This window comes from Sinocyclocheilus rhinocerous, unplaced genomic scaffold (assembly GCF_001515625.1).
Source record: "Sinocyclocheilus rhinocerous isolate Xijiao unplaced genomic scaffold, SAMN03320098_v1.1 scaffold1201, whole genome shotgun sequence".
In the NCBI taxonomy this organism is placed as follows: domain Eukaryota; kingdom Metazoa; phylum Chordata; class Actinopteri; order Cypriniformes; family Cyprinidae; genus Sinocyclocheilus; species Sinocyclocheilus rhinocerous.
The window spans coordinates 196933-215028 of NW_015654059.1; the positions used below are offsets into that span (position 1 = coordinate 196933).

General features: G+C 34.8%; 2 protein-coding genes and 1 pseudogene across 4 annotated transcripts; 1 reads left to right on the top strand and 2 right to left on the bottom strand.

The window, feature by feature from the left end:
- The first annotated feature begins 1829 nt into the window (after positions 1-1829).
- On the top strand, positions 1830-7852 carry LOC107716672 (G/T mismatch-specific thymine DNA glycosylase-like). Its single transcript, XM_016523179.1, has 11 exons — positions 1830-1958; positions 2543-2603; positions 4464-4633; positions 4809-5083; positions 5188-5257; positions 6185-6320; positions 6405-6487; positions 6561-6655; positions 6742-6913; positions 7022-7162; positions 7289-7852. Exons 2-11 carry the CDS (start codon positions 2545-2547, stop codon positions 7423-7425), a joined length of 1338 nt encoding a protein of 445 aa, XP_016378665.1. The 5' UTR covers positions 1830-1958; positions 2543-2544; the 3' UTR covers positions 7426-7852.
- A 1147-nt stretch (positions 7853-8999) lies between these two features.
- On the bottom strand, positions 9000-12334 carry LOC107716673 (patatin-like phospholipase domain-containing protein 2). 3 transcript variants are annotated; one of them, XM_016523182.1, is made up of 9 exons: positions 12232-12334; positions 11738-11987; positions 10678-10743; positions 9953-10162; positions 9821-9881; positions 9592-9738; positions 9379-9499; positions 9201-9302; positions 9000-9125 (listed from the first exon to the last, which is right to left on the bottom strand). In XM_016523182.1, exons 1-9 carry the CDS (start codon positions 12246-12248, stop codon positions 9059-9061), a joined length of 1041 nt encoding a protein of 346 aa, XP_016378668.1. In that variant the 5' UTR covers positions 12249-12334; the 3' UTR covers positions 9000-9058. The 3 variants fall into 3 exon arrangements, with proteins under 3 accessions (XP_016378668.1, XP_016378666.1, XP_016378667.1); XM_016523180.1 differs by lacking the exons at positions 11738-11987; positions 12232-12334 and adding exons at positions 10832-11064; positions 11326-11596; XM_016523181.1 differs by lacking the exons at positions 11738-11987; positions 12232-12334 and adding exons at positions 10832-11081; positions 11326-11428.
- Positions 12335-13059: 725 nt separating this feature from the next.
- The window catches only part of LOC107716618 (EF-hand calcium-binding domain-containing protein 6-like), a 5391-nt pseudogene continuing 354 nt past the window's right edge, over positions 13060-18096 (bottom strand).

Below are 18096 nucleotides of genomic sequence, written 5' to 3' on the forward strand. Positions count from 1 at the left end.
GACTTTCAGATTGAGACATTTGTTAATCTTGTGCCTCTGTTTTGATCCTTTTAAGGAAACTTCAGTCATACACTACCGTTCAAAGGTTTGGGGTTAGTAAGATTTTTTTTTTCTTAAAGAACTTAATCCTTTTATTCAGCAAGTATGCATTCATTTGATTTAAAAGTGACAGTAAAGACATGTATAATGTTAAAAAGATTTCTATTTCAAATGCTGTTTCTGATTGATTCTGAGTTGTTACCCAAATAATTTAATGTATGTGATTTGTGTGTGTGTGTAACAAAGATTTGTTAACTTGACTGACCATGAAACATGAGACTTTCAGATTGAGACATTTGTTAATCTTGTGCCTCTGTTTTTATCCTTTTAAGGAAACTTCAGTCATACACTACCGTTCAAAGGTTTGGGGTTAGTAAGATTTTTTTTTTCTTAAAGAACTTAATCCTTTTATTCAGCAAGTATGCATTCATTTGATTTAAAAGTGACAGTAAAGACATGTATAATGTTAAAAAGATTTCTATTTCAAATAAATGCTGAACACAAATGTTAAGCAGCACTGTTTTTTCACTGTTTGTCTACATTGATAATAATAGGAAATATTACTTGAGCAGCAGATCAGCATATTAGAATGATTTCTGAAGGATCATGTGACACTGAAGACGGGAGTAATGATGCTGAAAATTCAGCTTTGCATCACTGTAATAAATTACGTTTTAAAATATATTCAAATAGAAAACAGTTATTTTAAATTGTAATAATATTTCACAATATTACTGTTTTTACTGTATTTTGGGTCAAACAAATGCAGCCTTGGTGAGCATAAGGGACTTCTTTAAAAAAAATAGTCTTATTCAAACTTTTGAACAGTAATGTATGTTAACTCTTTTTGTTTAAATAGTTTCCATTTACTGAAGTTATTTTGTGATTGTGGGGATTATTTGACACTCACATATTTCAATGAGTATTTCAGTGGAGCAAATTCCTAATGCAAACCACAGCTGGACTCTGGCAGAGGTTTATCACTGTGTGCATGTGCATGGATTTATAGTAGTATTGCAGATGGCATGCTCAGTCCCGCCTTATGGTGCTTATTGAATACAGATCACTCAATTTACCTCATTTTGAATGCTGTTTTTAGACTTTTTAGAATTTTGTTATTTTGCAATCAGTGTGCATAACTGTTTAGTTCCATTTATACCTGTTTTGTTACATCATCATAATCCAGCTTCATTTTTGCTGTAAAAATTATGTACTATGTTTGTCATTTTGTACGCTGTGTTTTATTTTTTATATGTATCTATGTATTACTAATGGAACGGTTTAAGGGCCAAATAAAAGCAATATTAAAAAAGCCATGTGTATTAGTTATTGTCACAGTTAAAATTAAAACACAAAACTTTATAATATGTCTGAAATAAAAGCCGCGATAATCTTCGTTGTTGAGAAATCAAAAAAGAAAAATGTTTTGCGTTAATTTACAGAAATACCAGGTGCAAGTGGCCACACAGAACTTTATACTTAAAAGCTTTATTTTGACATGCTAAACGGGAAACGGGCATTTCTTATTTATTGAAGCGCAGCCAATAGAAAGCACGCTTTGAAGAGTTTAAATGTCACAGGAGACGAAGGTCATACTATTAACTTAAGAGGGGTGCAGTTTTTCCATCACCATTCTGAAATTAAGATAAAACTAAAAGCCTGCAATACGTTTTTAGTTTTTACATTAGATATAGTTGTGGTAAAACTTAAATTATGATTTCTTTGTTTTTATTTTTACATTTAACGGAAGAAAAAGGCATACTGTGCCCACCACACCCCTAGTATTGGTGCTTTGGTACGCTCCACTGTCAAATCGATTTCTCGCTGTTGGTCTCATCTTTGTTGCTTTCACCGGTTTTGTTCCTAAAACGAGAAAAATCAACATTCCAGTGGACTATCGTTCTAATCATATCACAACGGTATGTATTCATTTAACAAATAAGAGCTTGATTTGATTAATAACACTATGGACATGCATTTTATGTCGATAGAAGCGCGCTGCACAGTTAGCTAGCGACCAGCATTCATTGTACTCAATGAATTAGCACACTAGGCCAATGTTAGCCGAACATGCTAACACTAGCACATATGTTGTTGTTTTTTTTTGTTTATGAAAAAAAAAGGATCTTAGCCCTTTACCTGCATTTGTCCTGCTGAGTTAATAAGTAATTACTCAATTTAGTTTAGTTCGCTGAGTACCGCAGTTTAAACTACCGACTGTGGCAAAATAGTAACTTAGTGTGGAATGTGTGTTTAAAATCCAGCACACCGAACCTTTTCTGATCTGGTTTATACACTTTAGCCAGACCCGGCTGGATATGTTTCGATATTCACTAGATTTAGGAATGCATTTATGTGTAATTGAACCTATTCATTATAGAACTATAAAATAATATATAAGTAAAAGTGTTGGTTCTAAATATTCCCCTGTGAGAATACCACTGAAATTGCTGTTGAAATGAACACAAATATTGATTTATTTAAGTAACGTTAAATCCCGTAGAGATGGATGAAAGGCTCTATGGATCTTTGCCTCATGCCCCCTCGGAATACCTCCAACAATGGTGAGTGTCCCCATATGTCGTCAATTGGCGCCAAGATGAATTACGATCCCACTGATTTTATTATGCTGTTATAATAACATTCAGCATTTAAGTCTGTTTTTGAATGCTACTAACTAGTCTGTACCGCCATGCACGAAATAAACAACAATAACAAGTTATTGTCCCGCTTACATGAAGAAGAAACTGCCTTGGTCTTGCCACTTGTGTTTGTTTTGAAAACTGATGTGTTCCTGCAATTATTAAATGTTCTTTTTACAGCAAAAAATAAGATCTGGGTTGCATTAATGACTTGACTTCTCAGATGATATAGTTTAACTCAATATCACTTTACGGAAGTTGCACCTGCTTTACATAAGACAATCTCCAATGTAAAGTAGATGCTGTTATTATGTTGAAGTGTCAGTTAACTGATGTGTAGATGTAATTTCTTGTTATTAAACTATATTTAATGTGTATTTTAATTGTATACATTTATTTTAGAAATATTACAAGTTTTATAGTAATTACGAAAATATTATAGTTTATAATTAACTATAAATAATACATAATTACTATTATTATGGCATTATATAAGCTTTGCAATCTAAATGGTTGCAAATGTTTTATGTTGGCCAACTGTTAAATGCTGAGTGTTTCTTGTTGAGTAAGACTTAAGTTTCTGTTAACTGACATGTAGAAATGTTTTCTAGTTATTAAACTATTATTTTAATAAAATAAAATAAATAGAAATACAAAAACCACTATTTTTAATATTTGTATATTAAATTTTAAAATCAATAATTTTAATTTTATAAATCAATTATGGTTTATCAACTATAATTAATAAATTATTATTATTATGCCATTATATTTATGCAAAGGTTTAAAATCAAAATGTTTGCAAATGTGTTTTCATCTTTGTTTTGTGCTGTCTAACTGTAAACTTCTAAGTGTTTCTTGTTAAATAAGACTTAAAGGCACAATATGTAAGATTTTTTTATTAGAATATCCAAAAACCACTAGAACAGTGTTATATATTTTGCTGACTTGTGTACTTACATTATCCCAAATGTTTCGAAGAATGTATAAATCCAGAGAAATAAGCAGTTTTAACTAGTGACACGGAGCGTGTCCATAGTGTCATTGTGTCGTCTGTCAATGACGTCATAACCCCTCGATTTCCGGTTTCATTTTGTAGAAAACATGGAAACACCAAAGACGCTTTAATATGTTGTGCGTTTTAATAGACCGGTGACGACCGCACAGAGTAGCATTATAACAGAACTTTCAAATGTATCTAGTATGATAAAACAGCGCTGCTTTTTGAACTAATCGTTGCCTGGGTTGCGTACGTATATGTGGGGCGGAGCTATCAAAATAGGGGCAAGACCCTTTTGGGGTAGGGGCGTGTTTGTTTTGGTGATTTCAAATATAAACATTGGCTACCAGAAATCCCTCACTCTGCCTTTAAGTGTCCGTTAACTGATATGTTAAAATTATTTGTAATTATTCAACTATATTTTTATTTTAGTTTTACATTTTCATTTTTATTTAAAACTATTGTAGTTATAAAATATTATATTTTTATAATTAACTATAATTAATACATAATTAATAATATTATCCCATTATATTTATGCAAAGGTAAAACTGCAATCTAAATAATCGCAAATGCATTTTCATCTTTTTGTATTATCTAACTGTTAAATGTTTTTCTTGTTGAGTGAAGGAATAATTATGCAAACAATACCATAAATAAGTTACTTTACCTGTAAACACCATTGTTTCCTGTTAAATGCTGTTAAATATGTGCTTTTAAGATAGGTGTTTTTCTACAGAAGTCTAAGAACTCAGTCAGGCCCTGTTTTATTTTTGAACTAGGGTTCAGTCAGCTCAGCAGCATCTGCAGGCCCTTCAGGCTCAGTATCCTCACATGGCTAATGGCAATGCTGGTTTTATGATGGAGAGACCCAGAGAAGATGGAGGCATGCAGCAGATGCCTGTACACCTAGAGGATGCCGCCCAACTGGAGCCTGCAGCTGCACAGAAAGGTAGTTATCTGTCAGGGCTCTACAGTGCGACCATTTCAGTCGCATTTGCGAGTAAAAGAAAAGTAAGCGTAGAGCCTTGTCTGTGTGTTTTCAAACATTCGAATTGAGCTCAGCAGGCTGAATATGTTCTCTCATGTAGCTTTTAGTGAGTCAGAGTGTTTTTTCCCTGTTTAAGCACCTGCTAAAGGAAAGCGAGGAAGGCCAGCGAGCAAAGAACCTAAAGCCAAAGGCGAACCTAAAGCCAAAGGCGAACCTAAAGCCAAACCGGGACCTAAACCCAAGAAAGCTAAGGAGGATAAGGAGGCCCCGCCAGCTGAAGGACAGGAGAAGATTGATGGAACATTCAAGAAAGTCAAGAGGAAAGTCGATCGCTTTAAGGGCATGTCAGAGGAGGAAGTCATGAAGAAAACACTGCCTGACATTCTTACCCCCAATCTGGACTATGTCATTGTAAGTTTTTATGGTTTTTGCCTGAAGTTGCCTTTTAACAATGAAGAATGTTAAAGCAAAGATGGCATTGAACTCATGACTGAAATCTTATTTTTATGATACAGATCGGAATTAATCCAGGGTTGATGGCGGCCTACGTTGGAAGATGGTTCCCTGGACCAGGAAACCATTTTTGTAAGTAGCCTTCAATTCTACTCATTTTTAACTTTAACATCACTGTTATGTTATGTTTTAATATAAAAGATATTCAACATTAAAACATTTTATTGTTGTTATTATATTGTTTATTTTATTTATATTATTGATATTATAAATATATTGTAGGGCTGTCAAATCGATTAATCGTGATTAATCGCATCCAAGATTTAAGAAATATATGAAATTTATATTTACATAATATAAATCATATATAAATATGATATAAATTTCTTAAATATATATATATATGTATTTATATACACAGTACACACACATATATCATGTAAACAAAAACTTTTTCTTGGATGCGATTAATCAATTTGACAGCCTTAATATATTGTCGTCTTTAATATATTAACAAAGTTGTTTACAAATATAAAAAGAGGTTATTATATATTAATAATATTATATAAATATTATAAAAAATAATATCAGTTTGCTTATTCATATTTTTAAAAGGAACAGTTCAAAACCGTTATGTTGACATTATTATGTTTCAGTATAAAGAGATATTTTATATTATATCTTTATTATTGTTAATAATATAACAACACTATTATTAATAATAATAATAATAATACATTCATTTAAAATGATTATATTAACATTTTAAAAAGTGGTTGTTTACCCAAATGTAAAAAGATTTTATGCTGTTGGAGTGAATATTAATATGATAATAATGTAAATACAGAAATATTCTAATATAAACAAAAATTTATTATAATGAATAATATATTTAAAAAATATTCTAATATAAAATAACATGTAACCCAAATAATTATATTGAACAATATATTTTTACAAATCTGTAATATGTTCATATAAAAAAAAAAATCAAAAAAATTGTTCAAAATCTCTAATCTTTCAATTATTAAACTATAATCGTTCTTGTCAATCTTTCAGGGAAGTGTCTGTTCCTGTCTGGATTCACAGAGAAGTTGCTAAATCACATGGATGATGAGAGCTTGCCTGAGAAATACAGCATCGGCTTCACAAATATGGTAGCTAGAGCGACACCGGGAAGCAAAGATCTCTCTAGGTGCAGTAGATAGTCATTCTATTCTCATTCATGACTGGAAGCGGTGATGTTCGTCTAACCTGTTTTGCCTGTCACGTTCTGCAGCAAGGAACTTCGAGAAGGTGGTAAAATCTTAGTGGAAAAGATCAAGGAATTCAAGCCACTCATAGCAGTTTTTAACGGGAAATGTAAGTATTCGAACACAGATACAGAATGAGAACTGATACGAAGGCGTGCATTTAACAATTACATTTGTTTCAGGTATATATGAAATGTTCTGTAGGGAGATATTTGGGAAGAAACCCAAAACACTTGAATTTGGCCTACAGCCTCACAAGATTCCTGACTCTGAGACGGTAAGAAACCATTTTTTGGTTAACTGTATGAAAAAAGCAAAACTGTCAGATTTGAGTCATAGGCTGCATATTACTGTTTTCTGTAGGCGTTGTACCTGATGCCGTCCTCCAGTGCCCGCTGTGCTCAGTTTCCTCGTGCTCAGGACAAAGTGCATTTTTACATCAAGCTGAGAGAGCTCCGAGATCAGCTGAAGGGTGTGATCAGACCAGTGGAGATAAAAGAAGTGAAATACATGTTTGATCTCGGCATGGCCAAAGGTACAAGCAGACCATTTATGATTGCCTTCCTTTTCTTAACCATAATATGAGTGATTACACAATTATGGACTGTACTTGACCACATTTGATTTTTCTTCTGTCTAACAGAGGATGCTAAGAGAATGGCCATCAAGGAAGAGCATTATGATCCTGGTTATGAGGCAGCTTTCGGAGGAGCTTATGGAGAACCGGCACCTGAAGGAGGCCAAAGCAATGGATATTGTAGCTTCTCCACATCTGAGAAAACAGGTTGGTACCATCTTTCTTCTGAAAAAGGTATTTCGAATTTTCGTTTTTTGTGTCCATACAATGAAAGTCAAAGGTCTTCGGATCCTATTGACAAGTTTAATATCATTTTTGTATTCAAACCTCCAGCTGACACAATTGAGAAGGCGCCTACGAATCCAAATGCGGTTGGCCAGGTTCAGGACGGTCAGTGGATGATGCAGTCTTTTGCCGATCAGATCCCAGACATCGGCGGCTCCTCTCAAGCCCAAAGCTGGGGTGTATGAGGAAGGACAAAGGCTTCAGACGAAGCCTGTCGGTTCCTGTGCTCTTCCAGAGATGCTGTGCCTCTTATCTTCCCAGAATCGAATCCAGGAGTCTTCAGGGGCATTGGTTTCTTTCTCCTTTGAGTTGCTGTGACAGTCTGTTACGTTACAATTTCAGGAACGATTTGAGGAATCGCAGTATCACACAAGGTGGCCCAACTTGCACAAGGAGAATCCAATGGCTGCTGTGCTTTTAAAGAAACTGTACCTCTGAACTTCAATTTGGGGGCCTTTGAAATCTCAAATACCTCTTTATTAAAGAAAAGAACAGTTTTTAGACCTTTTAGGAATTAGCATTTCTATGGAATTGGAGAATATACTCATCTTTTACTTTAATGGTTTAGAGTCATTGACGTTATTTTCAGTAGTTTAGTGTACGAGGTTCTGAGCACTGGTTTATTGCATTGTGTGATATCAGGGACTGATACTTGATTTTTTTTCATAAGGAGCGTTCACCATTTTTTCATTTGATATTTTTAGATGGGACGTATTATGTTTGCTTGTGTAGTTATATTTTAAGTGTAACTACCCACATTTTTCAAATCGTATTGCAAAATCTGTAAGGATAACCTTTAAGTAATGTTTTGTTACTATCATAATGTGACAAATGTTGTCTTTTTACATGGACGCTACAATGATGGTTTTAGGAACTTTTATGATGCCACTGCAAGACAAAGTTATAATTACTGGTGACCGTACATTTGAAATGTGTTGCTTATGAGGAAGCATCAGCATCACTGTTCACAACCATCTCTCCGCCTTCAGTACTGTAAAATACAATACGGTATGACTGGTAATACAAATGAACTAATCCTGAACATGACATAATTTATGGATTTATCGACATGCTCTTTCTTGGTGCTATTTTTACTCTTTCTGTAAAAATTTTTTGTTTTTTGTTCATTAAAATACAATTATGCTAATTTTTCCTTGTACATTCATTTCTATATTAGTATTCAGTATTATATATTAGTGAGAAGAGATTGTGAACTCTGGTAGAAAATGTTTAACTATATATTGCATATTTTTTTAAGGAGATTATAAATTGCTAAACCCAAGAATTCATCTGGCATTCATTTTGTAAATGATCTAACATCTTTAATTTAGAGGCAATAGAAGTATGTTAAGGTGGTGTGATTCTATAAAAATCATGATTCAAAAGGTTATCAAAACTTTTTTATTATTATTCAAAATAATTACACAGTGTATACAGGTGCATCTCAATAAATTAGAATGTCGTGGAAAAGTTCATTTATTTCAGTAATTCAACTCAAATTGTCAAACTCGTGTATTAAATAAATTCAATGCACACAGACTGAAGTAGTTTAAGTAAAATGTTTTTTTTATTGGTCTTATGGAGTATTCTAATTTGTATTTGTTGTGAATTGGTGGGTTTTTGTTAAATGTGAGCCAAAATCATCACAATTAAAAGAACCAAAGACTTAAACTACTTCAGTCTGTGTGCATTGAATTTATTTAATAAACGAGTTTCACAATTTGAGTTGAATTACTGAAATAAATGAACTTTTCCACGACATTCTAATTTATTGAGATGCACCTGTATAAGAAGAGGAGGAACAAGAGGTGGAGCTGGTCAGTGAGTTGGGTTTGAAGTTGAAGGGAGTTGGTGAAGTGTTGGATATTTCTGTGTACATATGTAACTGAAAACAGAAATTCTTATTTAGGTCCATCACACTTAAAATTTGGATTATTTAGATATGTAACATCTTTCAAACCTTATTGAGAAAGCTTTCTTCCATATTTGTCCAATCGTTCTCATTGTCATCTGCCACATCCACAGCAGATATGTCCACATCTCTGGAGTGCACTCAACAAGCCTAAAAACAGTCAGGGTCTTAGCATGAAATTATAAGACTTTATTATGTAAATTTTACTCCTTTTTGACATATATACCTTAAAAGCATGATGCACGCCATCTCCACCGGCAAAATGCACCACATTAGACAGGAAACCAGCTTCACTGAGAGAGGACATCTTATTTCTTCATTCTCCCTCACGCTAGCCTTACAAAACACTGGAGAGGGTGAAAAATAGATCATTTTTCCTCATATAATCTTCTAGATTTACTGGTTCATGTTGTCAGATGTAAGTTATTTGTCATCTTACATTTTTTGATGGACTCTGGAAGGATATTTTTCGAATTCCCAGTCACTGTTGGCTTGTTTTCACTAATGTATTTCTGAGATGATGGAATATTCTCCCATTCATCAATCAGGGACAACTCTGACAGCAGTGATGTGGGCTTCAGGAATTCTGGTAAGCAAAACAATATTAGATCCCAACAGCCACACAATTACCCCAAATATCATCTCAGGAATAGTGTAAGGCTACTCACCATTTTCTTTTAAAAAAAGGAAAGCATCCTTATATCCATTTTGACACATCTCAGCCAAGACCTTATGAAATGCCACAATAAGGTTATGTGGGCTTAAGTATGTTTTTGAAAATCAAGCGTTCAAAAATTTACCTCTGGTTCTGGAGGAAAAAATGCAATGACCACTCGGTGTGCGTTAATGAAGTTGATGTGAATGCTGACATTTTTGTAGTATATGTCATGGAAGTAAAAAGGGTTGCCACAAGGACTGATGTCACTCTCTCCGGAAAAAGGAGAGACTGTGATTGTGCTTCTTAGACTAGAGAAAGGCATGTTATCACTCAATGCTCCATCCACATACCTCTGAAAACAGATAATAGGGAAAACAAACTTTAAAAATGGTTGAACATTTAATTTAATTTACAACTAACAAAATAAAAGACACACTCAGTAATTATTTCTCTAATTAGAACGTTAAAATAATTAAAATAAATTAATATAATCTTAAAAAATATGTAACTAAAGATGTAATCTCGCAATAACCGACGTAGAAAAGCTGTTTAATTTTCATGGAGCGGGTCGCCTCATGTTGAGGTCACATGACCAGCTGAACATTTATTACGTTTTATGTCGGCAGCCCGTTTCCGGATTTCCAGATCCCCCCCCCCAGAATAAATTAATAAAGGCTCACTAATAGCACGGTTTTCCATGGCAACTGAAAACATTTGCTTATAGTTGTCAGTAATATCAAGATAATAAAGCTAGCAAAACATCAAAGCTAATAAGATATTAGTAAGAGCACATTTAATTGAAAAACTGACAATTATATTGCAAATGTATCACAAAATACAGTCAAAAGGCTGTGTTTGGCTACGTACTATTCCATGATAGCTTGGAGGTATCACACCACAGTACAGTGGATAAAAGCAGCTACAAATCAGAGCCTGCAGACAGGGAGCAAAGTGTAAATCATAAATCCTCATTAACACTTATCTATTTATCACGCAGGCAGCAAAATGTAGTTGAGTTCACCTGAATGAGGTCTTCTTTACTATCAAACTCAGACACTAACACATTTGTCCCATCTGACGCTCGTGTGAGTGACACAAACAGCCGTCCGTTGGCGAGTAGGTGGGCGTCATCGGGCAGATCTCGATTTAGGAAGTTTCGTACTATCTTCAGCAGGTTGAAGGAGGGATGCACAGCACCCAGTGTGCCTTTCCGAGCCTCTCGAGACATTTCCAGCAAATTTTCACAGCATTTGGCTTCAAAATGGAATTTCCTTTAGGATCACCAATATTAATCAATGTAATAGTCATCAATATGAATTAAAGATGGGGTTTTCTAGCTTTAATGAGTCTTCTGAAATATATTTGGATTTAAAACTACTATTCACTATCATTTAATTGTTTTTGAAAGATTTGTCTTTTGGATCCATGACAAATGCCTTCCACACACACTTTTGTTTTTTTGTCTTTTACAACTTGTGTGAAGTTTATAAACTAGAAATAATTATTGAAACTTACATGGAGACATTTGGCATGCTAATATTGCACCCATGAGAGCACCAGATGAAGCCCCACAAATCTTCTTCACCCTCTTAAGAAGAAACTGGGCCCGTTCGAATAAACAGCAATAGACTCCACAGTAGTAAGCCATCAGAAATCCACAGCCGGCAAAAGAGATATTCCATTCTTTAGCAGATTCCTGCATATTCTTCGACATATGAATCCCTGAGGTTATGCAGTGCAAGTGCGATACATTACAATGAAGGTCAGTCATTAGCACTGATAGTATCTGGCAACGTTCTACTATTGCGAAACAGAGTGTTGCAATCATGTACTGGAAAAACAAAATTGTGTGGTGAGGACATTGCTGTGATCATTGAGTGATTTTTTTTTTTTTTTTCAAAAAGCAGCAAAATGTAGTTGAGTTCACCTGAATGAGGTCTTCTTTACTATCAAACTCAGACACTAACACATTTGTCCCATCTGACGCTCGTGTGAGTGACACAAACAGCCGTCCGTTGGCGAGTAGGTGGGCGTCATCGGGCAGATCTCGATTTAGGAAGTTTCGTACTATCTTCAGCAGGTTGAAGGAGGGATGCACAGCACCCAGTGTGCCTTTCCGAGCCTCTCGAGACATTTCCAGCAAATTTTCACAGCATTTGGCTTCAAAATGGAATTTCCTTTAGGATCACCAATATTAATCAATGTAATAGTCATCAATATGAATTAAAGATGGGGTTTTCTAGCTTTAATGAGTCTTCTGAAATATATTTGGATTTAAAACTACTATTCACTATCATTTAATTGTTTTTGAAAGATTTGTCTTTTGGATCCATGACAAATGCCTTCCACACACACTTTTGTTTTTTTGTCTTTTACAACTTGTGTGAAGTTTATAAACTAGAAATAATTATTGAAACTTACATGGAGACATTTGGCATGCTAATATTGCACCCATGAGAGCACCAGATGAAGCCCCACAAATCTTCTTCACCCTCTTAAGAAGAAACTGGGCCCGTTCGAATAAACAGCAATAGACTCCACAGTAGTAAGCCATCAGAAATCCACAGCCGGCAAAAGAGATATTCCATTCTTTAGCAGATTCCTGCATATTCTTCGACATATGAATCCCTGAGGTTATGCAGTGCAAGTGCGATACATTACAATGAAGGTCAGTCATTAGCACTGATAGTATCTGGCAACGTTCTACTATTGCGAAACAGAGTGTTGCAATCATGTACTGGAAAAACAAAATTGTGTGGTGAGGACATTGCTGTGATCATTGAGTGATTTTTTTTTTTTTTGTCAAAACATTAGTGGTCTTGAAAGCATTGATTGTGTTTCGTACATTTTGTACATTTCAAGTACATTTCATGTTTGTGAGCAAAACTCACTGCCATAATACCATTAAATACTGGTTATTTGACTGGTTAGCTTCTTGCATAATTTTTTCAGTGAAAAATATGCCTGCATATAATATGATTTATTTTTTCAGAATTTATTTTGAATTGAATTATATATAAAATATAAAAGCTATAATATATCATTTCAAATAGTTTTTTAATTATAAATAATTATTAAATAATTACATCATTATTATATATTATAATCATATTCTCTTTCTGTATGAATATAAACAACACGAATTAAGGATTAGAATAATCAGTTTATTTTTTAATAAACTGATTCACATCAGTGTAGCTAAAGCAGTGCAGCATGACACTCAAAACTAATATACAAAGGAATCGGCAATCATTTAAGGAAAATGTGCAGAAAATCATTGTATGAAATCCTTCCAGAGAGGTTCTTGTCAAAAAAGGTGAAATGAAGAGAATTCTTCCTCTGACAGATTCACGCTGTACTGTCTCAGAACATAAAGAAACCATGCAAAAGGTTGCATGATTAAATACAGGACATGAACTTAAAATGTTGTTTAAGTAGAAAACAGTGACTTGTATCTTTCTGAAGTCCTGAAGAGAGATCTTTCCAGTGCGGTCTTTGTCAAAGGCGATTCATTTTTGCCTCATCTGACTCCAGAAGAGCTGGATAGGCCTGGAGATTCTCAGCATGGCTTCAATACACTGGCCACTAAGTGGGTTGGGACTCATCTGAAGGAGGAAGTCAGAAAATGCTGCGTGAGTATATTCACAATTCATCAACTATACTGGCCTATTCAGAACAACAGCAGGCAGTAATTCCAGTGAACTCACTGGTGTCCTGGGGAGCTGCAGTTTGAGTCTGTGGGATGAAGTGTTGACCTGAGGACCGAACATGAACATAAGAGAGACGTCCGCTGTTTTTGATGTCATATATTTGAAAGCCAGCTGCTCAAACTCAAGTGGACTCATTTCAATTTGGAGACCCTGGAATATCTCCGGACAACATCAATTTAAATTCACCATTTCCAAACAACAATGTGACAATCATAAAATACAACATATGATGTAAGGAACTACAATTACTGCACAAAAAGCAGGAAAATGAGATGTTTACATTATGTTACATTTATATTATGATTACTGTTCCACTTTTTGACCAATACATTTCCATGATTTTTTCCCATATTTCCTGTCGATTTTTATATTATTTTATAATAATTATACAAATTATATTTTATGCATTTATATGTATATGAATATATATATATATATAGAGAGAGAGAGAGAGAGAGAGAGAGATACTACAAATTAATTTACTTAAATTAAAATTATGATATATAAAATCATGATAATTCAGAGTGATTCGATAATAATTTATTATATTGTTATATTAAAATACATGAAAATTGCACTGTATTATATTATATTATACTTTAAAAAAAATCATTATAGTTCAGACATTATAGTTTGCTAATAAATCATTCAGAAAAAAAAAAAATTCAGAACAATAAAAAAAAAGAATTCCTTGAATTTCCCATGTTTTTAAAATTAATTTCATTTACTTTTCCAGGATTGGAAAATTCCCTAGTTTTTATGTGGATGAAAGGTGCTGTGACTGCTAAATAGAAAGATATTTGGCCTCAAAAATGTACTTAGGAGGAACATATCCACATCTATCTCTCCAGTCCTCTCAGGGTCCGCCTGCCTGCATCTCCTCTGGATGTGCCTCCAACAGTCCTTCATCTCCACATCCTCACAGTTCAGCAGTGGTGTGGACCTTCTGCTCGCTGTGGAGGGTCTCTGAAGCTGCTCTGAGACCGATGACTGTGGACAGCGATGGTGAGAAACAAAAGACATTAGAGACACTTGTAAAATCCAACGGAAAGAGAAGAAACTACCAATACTAGCAAATGAAGTAAATGTACCGCAGAGCGTTTAAAGGCACAGGGTGCTGTTTTGGGGCATCTGAGGGATGTTGGTCTTTCCAGTGTTGATCTTGGTAATGATTTAGTAACCTTTTCCAGGCCTTGCTGTTCTCCACTGAACTTTTTCAGGAATTCTCGATATTCCAGATTTCCAAAGCCATTAACTGGTAGCATTTTCCACAGGTTTTGAAACTGAAAGAGTTGGTTTATGTTTCAAGCTATTGAAGGAACTATTAAAGAAGCTCATGTGGTTCCGGAATTTACCTGTTCGTCGGTGAGCCTCATGAAGTGACGATCACAAATGGTCTTAAAATCCGTTTTGGAGATTGTGTTTATACTGGCATAGTCAAGGTCTACCATCTCCTTTGTTAGTGTACATGTGGGCCGACACAACCTCCTGTATCCGCCTCAAAATGTTGCTGATGACTAAAGGTCGGGGCTGATTAGGAAAGAGCATCTTATGGATTTTCTTCAGCCATTCATCTGCTGTCTGTTAGAGTTAAAGAAATAAATAGCGTTTTATTATATAACATATGCAACTAAGACCATTCTAAATTATGATACTCATATTGTGCAAAAAGTAAAAACTCAACCATAAAAAATTTCTCATAATTTCTCATGTTCCTAATCCAGGACATCAGCAAGAGCAGTGAACTGCTCATCTGTCAGATGGAAGTTCAGGCTCTCCAAAGGCGCAGCATAGATCTGCATAGATCTTCTCTGCTGATAAACCCTGTTCTGTTCTGCAGAGAGTTATCATTATTATGAATAGCTGTGATCTGATATGCACAATTGACAACTTTTTATCATCAAGTTTTTCTCCCTCTCAAACCTTACTTTATCAAAGTCCAGAAAGGCTTCTAGAAGAGACTGATTATCAAAAACATGTTGACGTAGTTTTAGTAGAATTGCTTCAGTACTGCATGTGTCTGGAGTTACTGGAACAGAATCTTTCCTGATTGAGACATTAAAAAATACATGAATAATCAAAGAAAAAATTTTTTTTTAGATGCACAGAATCCTTAAACATATTAAAACAGTGTGTCAAAATAATATTGATTTATAGGAGCCAAGCAATAACTTTATGGTCAACTTACTGTACAGCTATGTCATCTTTGAACAATCCAAGAAATATTCTCCATTGCACAGGCTCTGTGCTGCTCACTCCAAATCTGTGACAATAAATCAATAGATGAATTTCAGAATTGCATTCAGGGAGGTACATAAACGATATGTTAATATCTCATACCTGTTCAATAACTCCCTGAAGATATTATCATCCATGGGGAAGAGGAAATTACTGAGGACAGATCTGAGATCCTCTTAAGAGACAACCCCACTGTCTGTTATGTCAAATGCCTGCAGAGCTTTTTCAACAAGGCTATGATTCTTCTTTATCTGTAAATCAAAATAGAAAACTGATTTTAATTAAATTCTCATACATTTGAGATAAAAAAAAAAAAATCATCTCTGTGATACTCACTTTGCTCAAAAATTTGATCTGGACTTCATCCAAGTTGTCCCTGGATTTGCTTGAGAAAGCCCTTACGCTTGTCTTACTTTTAGGTCTTGTTGTAGCACGACTGACAGCATCCCAATTCAGTTCTAAAAGTAGTTGTAAATCAGAGTATATTTTATTCTGATTCAACTGTTTTAATTATTTATGTATTTTGGCGCCAAAATTAATAATAATTTTAATTTGTTTCATATAACTTTACCGAGTTGTATAGAACCTGGTGCAAAACACCAAGCTTCTCAAGAAACTCCTTGTATGATATTGTGTCAGAATTATTCACACTGTAATGTGACCATAGTCTAAAAGAAAAGACATATACACAAAACACTTAGCTTTCTAGTAAAAACAGTAATACATCAGGAGAGTTCCTTTAAATGGAAAAACCGGGACCTGTGGAATTCCAGCTGACTCATGGGAAAGCAGTATCCCTCTAGGACTTTACGCAGCTCATGTTGCTGTATCTGCCCATCACTGTTGTAGTCAAACAGCCGAAAAGCCCTATTGATGTTTTTCAAATTGCCTCCAATCTGAAATGATGAAAACCATGAATATTACACACTAACATCAACAGGTAAATATTTATATAAAATTCATACCATGCTATACTCTACATCTTATCTTTCAGACAACACTGTAGTTCTCCAAGTGACAAGTTTCTGTGACTTCCACTCCTGCATTGGATTCTATTAAAGGGGTCATATGATGTTGCTAAAAAGAACATTATTTTGTGTATTTGGTGTAATGAAATGTGTTTATGCGGTTTAAGGTTAAAAAAACACATTATTTTCCACATACTGTACATTATTGTTTCTCCTCTATGCCCCGCCTTTCTGAAACGCGTAGATTTTTACAAAGCTCATCGTTCTGAAAACTAAAAGAAAAGACATATACACAAAACACTTAGCTTTCTAGTAAAAACAGTAATACATCAGGAGAGTTCCTTTAAATGGAAAAACCGGGACCTGTGGAATTCCAGCTGACTCATGGGAAAGCAGTATCCCTCTAGGACTTTACGCAGCTCATGTTGCTGTATCTGCCCATCACTGTTGTAGTCAAACAGCCGAAAAGCCCTATTGATGTTTTTCAAATTGCCTCCAATCTGAAATGATGAAAACCATGAATATTACACACTAACATCAACAGGTAAATATTTATATAAAATTCATACCATGCTATACTCTACATCTTATCTTTCAGACAACACTGTAGTTCTCCAAGTGACAAGTTTCTGTGACTTCCACTCCTGCATTGGATTCTATTAAAGGGGTCATATGATGTTGCTAAAAAGAACATTATTTTGTGTATTTGGTGTAATGAAATGTGTTTATGCGGTTTAAGGTTAAAAAAACACATTATTTTCCACATACTGTACATTATTGTTTCTCCTCTATGCCCCGCCTTTCTGAAACGCGTAGATTTTTACAAAGCTCATCGTTCTGAAAAGCGAGGTGTGCTCTGATTGGCCAGCTATCCAGTGCGTTGTGATTGGCCGAATACCTCAAGCGTGTGACGGAAATGTTACGCCCCTTACCATACTGTGATGCCCTGTATGGCCGGAGCGCCGAGACAAAAACATTAAAACCCATTATAAACAAGGCATTTGTTGCAACCCAACGTCATTCGCGTTTTTTTACATTGTCCAATCGAATGAACGGAGAGGCGGGCCTTCCGTTGTGATGACGAAAGTTTACTTTACTTTACTAATATTTTAGAGCACTCGCGCGATTAGACTGACAGGGCAGCTGATTTGGTGGTTGCCTAGCAACAAAAAAAACGCAGCGCACTGCTCTTTTTTAAAAATCACCAAAAAAAGGCAGTGCGGTGCCTCTCGCGTTTTCAGACCTACAAAACACGTTTGGTGTGATCGGGGCTTTATACTGTCTTTCTACGCGTTGCGTTGCATCACGCCGCGTAAACATAAAACCATGTCTGCATTTGTGATCGGAGAAATGACAAACAACAAGCGCTA

Excerpts from the sequence above, each read along its gene's own strand:
- LOC107716672 (XM_016523179.1), top strand. The coding sequence starts at position 2,545 with ATGGATGAAAGGCTCTATGGATCTTTGCCTCATGCCCCCTCGGAATAC. Across the intron at positions 6,488-6,560 it reads AGCAGTTTTTAACGGGAAAT|GTATATATGAAATGTTCTGT; the intron begins GTAAGTATTCGA and ends CATTTGTTTCAG. Across the intron at positions 6,656-6,741 it reads AGATTCCTGACTCTGAGACG|GCGTTGTACCTGATGCCGTC; the intron begins GTAAGAAACCAT and ends TGTTTTCTGTAG.
- LOC107716673 (XM_016523180.1), bottom strand. The coding sequence starts at position 11,581 with ATGACTGACCTTCATTGTAATGTATCGCACTTGCACTGCATAACCTCA. Across the intron at positions 10,744-10,831 it reads GTAAAGAAGACCTCATTCAG|GCTCTGATTTGTAGCTGCTT; the intron begins GTGAACTCAACT and ends CCCTGTCTGCAG. Across the intron at positions 9,500-9,591 it reads TCCAGAGTCCATCAAAAAAT|TGTTTTGTAAGGCTAGCGTG; the intron begins GTAAGATGACAA and ends CACCCTCTCCAG.